Raw genomic sequence first — 7134 nt, 5'->3', positions numbered from 1 at the left:
ATGTATACATGTGTGCACGAAGCGTTGCGATCAAGACCGATCATATGGAACACGTTCTCTGCTGGTAAAGAACTGATGGCATTGCCATTGATGAGTACCAAGGTTGCATAGCTATTAATTAGAGGATATTGTGCAATGTACAAAGACAGTGATCGAGGTTTCTTGTTATGAACTTAATTATGAGTCGTTTCGTTTATCTAAAAAAATCATCTCATTTAACAAAGAGTAAATTTCACTGGCGGTCCCCAAACTTGTCCCGAGATTTCAAGTAGGTCCCGGTACTTTCAAAATGCACGTCTAGGTCCCTGAACTTGTCCCGAGTTCTCATCCCGGTCCCGGTACTCTCAAAATGCACGTCTAGGTCCCTGAACTTGCTAATCCATTTCATATAGGTCCAAATCTCCATAACATGCTCTCCAAACAGTACGATTAAGTGAACTAACAGGTGGGGCCCATATGGCAGTCACACCTCTCCCTTCTCCCTCCTCTCTTGCTCCCAACGTCGCCGCCCATGGCCATGGCCATCTTCAACCTTGAGAATGGGGAAGGGGGCAGGCTCGGGCGAGGGGGTCGCCGGCTCGCCGGCCGGGGCGGCGCTGTGCGGGCCCGCGGGCACTGGACCGGGACCAGGACCGGAGCGAGGCTCGCCCGCCAGGGCGCGCCGGCGGTGGTGGCCATGGAGGGCGCCGCCCTCGGGGTGGCATGACATCCAGGGAGCGGGGTAGCCGAGGGTCGCGTGGGACGACGGTCTTGACGGCAGCGCGGCTGGGTAGGGAGGGCGTGGGGCCGGTGGAGGGGCGGCGGGGATGCAGGGTCCGCCGTCGGCGTGGCCAAGCGGCGGTTGGGGCATGAACGAGGACCGGGGCGGCGCGGAGCTGAGGTCCATCGTGGCAGCGCAGGCGCACGGGTGGCGACGGACGCTAGGGGTGGGGTCCGACGGCGCCCATACAGAGGGAGGAGGGAGAAGGGAGAGGTGTGACTGCCATATGGGCCCCACCTGTTAGTTCACTTAATCGTACTGTTTGGAGAGCATGTTATGGAGATTTGGACCTATATGAAATGGATTAGCAAGTTCAGGGACCTAGACGTGCATTTTGAGAGTACCGGGACCGGGATGAGAACTCGGGACAAGTTCAGGGACCTAGACGTGCATTTTGAGAGTACCGGGACCTACTTGAAATCTCGGGACAAGTTTGGGGACCGCCAGTGAAATTTACTCTTTAACAAATGTCCCTGCAACCTTAGTATATTATACTATATACCTTGCCTAACTTATTAGGCTCCTGCTGATGCCAATGATAATTAATTGTTCTTATGAACTGATCCCTGTATATCAGTATCGCGTATCACTTGGTACCAAATTTCTTATTGTTGGGCCTGGTAACAATATCCGAACTGGCCTGATGCCGCCGTACGTGGTTTCACCACCAGTTAGAATACTTCATTATTTATCCATGCATGTAGGGTGTCAACAATCATTTTCGAATATAAATGTTTGTTCATGCCAGCATCGATGCCCTCATTTGAGTCAGATTTGTTGTTGTGTATTTGTAGTCCGAGGAGGCAACCAATGAAGATGGAAGGAGCGCCCAAGCATCTGGTACACTTTTACTCATGAAGGTGAGCTTAATTTGTATACGTCATATATTTATATGATTGAGCTTTTTATACGATGAACATTTTGCATATATAGGTATGTAGGGATTCACTCCATTGTAACTTCTTGTCTTATGTTTAACTCCTGTAGACGGTGCACATCCTAGACTCTTTTTTCAAGGGATTGGAAGTATCGCAAAAACGAAAGAAAGACAAAACCAAAAAAAAAAGTAATATAACCTACCCAACGTCATGCATGTACCTCGTTCTCTTCTAGCTTGATTTGTCTTTAATTTGTAACATATGGCTGTGAGTTTAGAGTTTTTTTTAGATCCTTTTTATTTGAGCTATTCACTGGTCCGATTGTGACTGTAGGGAGGATGCCGGACAAGAGCACCGGGATCTGGGGGCGGACGGCTACCACGAATACAAGGTCTGCACTCATCAATTCCAATTGGCTAACGTCTGAAAATGCGCTATCGGCTAGGTTATCAGAGAGTGATCTTTAGACGATGAAAGGGTGAAACCAAAGAACCTTCAGTTTGTTCCTTACGGCCTACTTTCGTGCCTGTCGTTTTCAGACCGTATCTTAGAAATTGAAATAGGGAATTTTTCCCAATAATGGTTTGTTTATCAAAGGTAGTAATAAAATAATGCTTCCTACGACATGAATTAGAGTATCTGGCAGCACTACTATGAAAGGGATCTGCAGGGGCAGTTGAAAATTGCATTTTTAGAGGCAGGTGGGGTACCCGCCTCTGATTCTCACAACTATAAATGTTACTTTTAGAGGCGGGTAACAAATCTATTTCTAGAGGGTAGGTCACCCCCTCACCCGCCCTAGAAATTGAAAATGGATTTGCTTTTCAAGAGTCTGGATTTAGATCAGGATACATAAGCGGGATTATTTTAGATATTACAAAGATGAAGTGGTTACTCAAGAGAGATGGTTTCTATTGGCCCAGCATGATGACTGATTATTTTAGATATTACAAAGAATGCGAAGAATGTTAGCGATTTGGTAATTGCATTTGGTTCCTGCTATGTTGATGCATCATATTATCAAATGGTTGTTCCGAGGTTAGGGGTAGATTTCAATAATCAAATTAATTATCCTTCTTGAAAAGGGCATCGCTTGGTGTTGGTGGCTACAAATTACTTCACTAAATGTACCAAAGCAGTTCCCTCGAAGAACATGACACACTGAGAGAGGTGATTAAGTTCATTACACATATTATTAATAGCTTCGGTATTCCACAGACTTTGAGTGTACATTATTTATATAAAAGGAGGTACGTGAATTTACGGAACCATATAAGATTAAATTGTTCAATTCATCTCCATATTATGCTCAAACTAATAGTCTGGCTGAGTCTAGTAACAAGATTTTAATCAAGCTTATTAAGAAAAAGATAGAAGAGAACCCTAGGAGGCGGCATGGGGTTTTATCTGAGGCTTTATGGGCTCATCGTATATTTAGATATATTGCTACTAAAGTTACTCCTTTTGACCTTATGTAGGGGCAGGAGACTGTTTTACCCATTGAGGTGAATCGGGATGCTTATAGATTGGCCAAGCAAAATAATATTTTCATTGTTGATTACTATGAGTTGATGATGGATAATACTGATGAGGTAGCAGAGGCTCTGAAGAAGATTGAGAAAGACAAGCTTCGGATGACTGGAGCTTATACCAAAAGGGTAAGGAATAAATTTTTTCAGGTAGGTGAGGTGGTTTGGATGATAATTTTTCCTCTTGGGATGAAGAGCAACAAGTTCGGCAAGTGGTCGCTATGTTGACAAGGTCCATACAAAATTGTCAAGGTAATCTTTGGAAATTCATACATAGTGGAGATGCTGCAGGAAGAGCATTTACCCAGGATTCTTAATGGAAGATATTTGATGAACTATCATCCTAGCGTGTGGCAAGAGCTTGAAAAAACGAGATGACCGATATACGAATATCGCCCTAAGAATTATTTTTGACCAATGTATTTTGTGTTAAACATTGTCCTTGGAATAATTGTTGCTTTGTTTATGCTTTTTGGCATGTAAAACTCACCAACAAGGCAGAGGGCATATGTTGACAGCTAAAATTAGCAAATGTCGAGGCCGACTGGTCAGACCGGTCAGGCCCGCTGTAATTCGAGTAGGTATAAATTTGGTGATTCGGGATATTTTGTAAACCAACTCATGAAGGGGTACGACTTCTCTGGCCTATATATACGAAGGCTAAGACTGCTTGAGGGTAATCCCAATTAATTCAACCAATATTGCATTTACTTTTTATACTCTCCAAACTCTAATTCTATTCTTCTTATGTCTCTATGGCATTCAAGGGCGTTCTGAGTGGGCTGCCAATTTTAGAACAACCCTAACTTTTTCAGCCCATACAAGTTTCCTGGGCTTGTGGATCTAGGTATTTGCGCTGCCCTGGAATAACCGGTCTAACTAGCAGAACTAGTCTGACTAGCCAGTGGCGGAGCTTGAAAAAAAAAATTAGGTGGAGGACATCGCAAACACAATTTTAAAAGACATGGCAAAAACATACACCAATAGTTAACCTATGGGAAATTTAAACATTGTTTGATGATCATACCTCTCATTTGAAGATAATTGTCCATAAATTCAACAAAGACCAACCAAACAAGAAAAAGTGTCCAATTTAATCGTGTTGGGGGTGCCTGAGCCACGGCCTCGACCTTGGCCTGCGCCCCCCTCTCGCCCTCCATTAGCTTCTCCCCGGCTACGTCCGCGACTGTGGCCAACACCTGCGTCGGCTCGCCGGCGTCACTGGCTTCCACCATCAGAGCCGCCCGCAGGCGAGCTGACGCCTCGCCGCCTCGAGGCCGAACGGGCGGATGGCCGCTGGGGCCGAGGCGCCTCTGGCCGCCGGCGCAGTGGTAGGCGGCGCTGCTGCGGAGTGCGGAGGCGCGGCATTGGTGCAGATGCGAGGGAGGTTGGGAGTCGGCAGAGCAGATAAATTAGGGATTTAGCTTTGGGGAATAATTCCACTTGGACTTGGGCAGGCTCATTGGGCCAACTGGGTCTTTTCTTCTCTCCCTCACGGAGCGGAGGATACACAGCCGCCGCCGCTAGTTCTGGCCGCCGGCCACCGCGCTCCATGTTTGTGCTCCCCGACTCGCCAGAAGTGAGGAAGATAGGGGTTTCTCTAGTGGTGCTACTCCGACGGTAGGTGGGGTAGCTGCCCCACTGTGCCGCATGGGGAGTTCCGCCTCTGTGACTGGCCTAAGCACAAGAGCACCGCAAGCGATGATTGTTGCGAACCGTGCGGTCTAGAGTGTGTTGATAAAATTTGCGCCAACAAAAAACATTCCATCAAGTTAATACAGTGCCTTCAAAAACACTCACGTTCTCTGCACAACATGAGTGTGTTCGATGGAGCATGCATGCATGCCGCCACGTGTCTTGACTCCGATCAAGGGCGGTGACGACGTTCGCTGCATAGGCCGGCCACAGCTAGCTGTTGTAGAAAGCAAAGGCAGATACGGCTACCGTATTCTACCGAAAAATGATCCTCTAGAACCTCGGTGCTCATCCACATTTTATTTCCACGCTGTATCCTTATCTTTTAGATAAAGGATTAACCCGGTCTCGTATTCTTATTTGTCTCTCCAGCTCATATGGAATTGGACCGTCACTACCGGCCGTGTGCACCCCAGTTTGTTGTGTGCGAAGGCACACGACATATATAAATTTTGCTATGCGTGCTCAAGAAAAAACACATGGCAAAGTCATGGTTTGCCTTGTGCTTTTTTTTTGCACACGACATAGAAATACTTTTTCTTGTGCTTTTTTTACACAACTTTGCCATATATTTTATTTTGGCACATGGCAAAATAAAAAAAATTGTCTTCTCACATCGAAACTTATTCTACTCTTCACATACAGCATGTGGTACTCCATATTAAAATTTGGTACTCATGTTAAAATACTTTGCCGTGTGATTTTTTTTGCACATGGCAAACAGCCGGCCTCCCATAGTGCGTGCCTACCTTTATCTGGAAAAAAGATAAGAAGCCAACATTACCAATTTTATCTGACAGCAGTCTATAAGTTAGCGAAGTAATTAGTGGTCAAACTCTAGAAGTTTTGAATTTTAATTAAATATTACATATGCACCCTTTAAAGAAAAAAAGGAATTGAAGGAGTACATAATTCAGAGCACTATACTCCTCAATAGTAATAAGCTAGGACAATCTAGACTTGCTTGTCACCTCGGATATGCTTGTTGCGATTGCTGCTTGTTGCATCCACTACCGGACTTCCAAACTTTGCCTGAGTGTCAGTTACTATCGGCAAAGGACAGATCCCACTCGGCAAAGTCTTTGCCGAGTGTAACACTCGGCAAACGACACTCGGCAAAGACTCTCACGGCAAAGTTGACTTTGCCGAGTGTCAGATTTCGGGCACTCGGCAAAGGCTTTGCCGAGTGCCTTGACACTCGGCAAAGCAGCCACGTGGCGCCACCCTGGGCCGGCGCTTTGCCGAGTGCCTAGCGGCAGGCACTCGGCAAAGTGCCCGCGCTAGGGTCCCGCCACGTGGCTGTTTTGCCGAGTGCTGGACCCTGGCACTCGGCAAACTTTCAAATCTTTGCCGAGTGCCAGTACTTTAGCACTTGGCAAACTGCAAATCTTTGCCGAGTGCCAGTACTTTAGCACTCGGCAAACTGGCTGCGCTGCTAATCTGTGCAGGCCACTTTGCCGAGTGTTTTGGCTTAAGCACTCGGCAAAGTGGCCAATTTTTCTTTTTTCTCTGTTTTTCGATAAAAATATAACAAATATATATATATATATAAATGCAGGAGTCATTACAGGCAGTTATTATAACAAATATATAATGGACAATTACGAGAATGGCATCGATACAAATAACACAAGTCCATCACATATATCACAAGTCCGATACATAACACAAGTCCATCACATAGAATATAGTCTGATACGTATAATAAGTCCAATACACTAGTACTACAAGGCACTCACTGCTCAGGTCTGTGGGACCAAGTTGGACACTGGGCCGCCGGCGAGTTCTGGTCCGGAGGAGGGTCGTTCGATGCATTCCACGACTGATTTTGCAAATAGGAACATATAAATTGAAGAAGCATAACAAAAATATAATAATATCTACTAACAAAGCATACTCACGGGAGTGCCAGAAGGTCCTGCAGGAGAGTAAGCCTGAGCTGGTAAGGCGAAGGGAGGAGGCGGCGTCGCATAGTTCATCGACGCGCCAAGTCCTTGCATCCAGGTGACCATGCTGTGCAACATAACCGACTGCTCCTCCCTTAGCTTCCGCTTCTGCTCTAGCTTGGCCTCGATCTCCATTCGGCGCCTCCTCTCCTCCTCAAACTTTGCCTCCATCTCGGCCTACAAGATTTTAACCTCCATGCTACAATACGTAGCAAAGTTTCATTTTAATCATAGAACGACAACTAAATCTAAACTAACCTGTCTCTGGTGCACGCTGGCCACTAAAGTCTCAGGCCGTGGGCGTATGGGCGGGGTCGAGTCGGTGG

General features: G+C 46.1%; 1 protein-coding gene across 1 annotated transcript; it reads right to left on the bottom strand.

Annotated features, from left to right (window-relative positions):
* Positions 1-463: 463 nt before the first annotated feature.
* LOC120700830 (proline-rich protein HaeIII subfamily 1-like) lies at positions 464-886 on the bottom strand. Its single transcript, XM_039985050.1, has one exon. It carries the CDS (start codon positions 884-886, stop codon positions 464-466), a length of 423 nt encoding a protein of 140 aa, XP_039840984.1.
* Positions 887-7134: the final 6248 nt, after the last annotated feature.

The sequence above is a fragment of the Panicum virgatum genome, chromosome 3K (genome assembly GCF_016808335.1).
Source record: "Panicum virgatum strain AP13 chromosome 3K, P.virgatum_v5, whole genome shotgun sequence".
NCBI lineage: Eukaryota > Viridiplantae > Streptophyta > Magnoliopsida > Poales > Poaceae > Panicum > Panicum virgatum.
The sequence above is the reverse complement of the archived record's forward strand: the minus strand, read 5'-3'. Positions and strand labels throughout refer to the sequence as shown.

Bases quoted from the DNA above. Each gene is read 5' to 3' on its own strand.
- LOC120700830 (XM_039985050.1), bottom strand. From the start codon at position 886: ATGGACCTCAGCTCCGCGCCGCCCCGGTCCTCGTTCATGCCCCAACCG.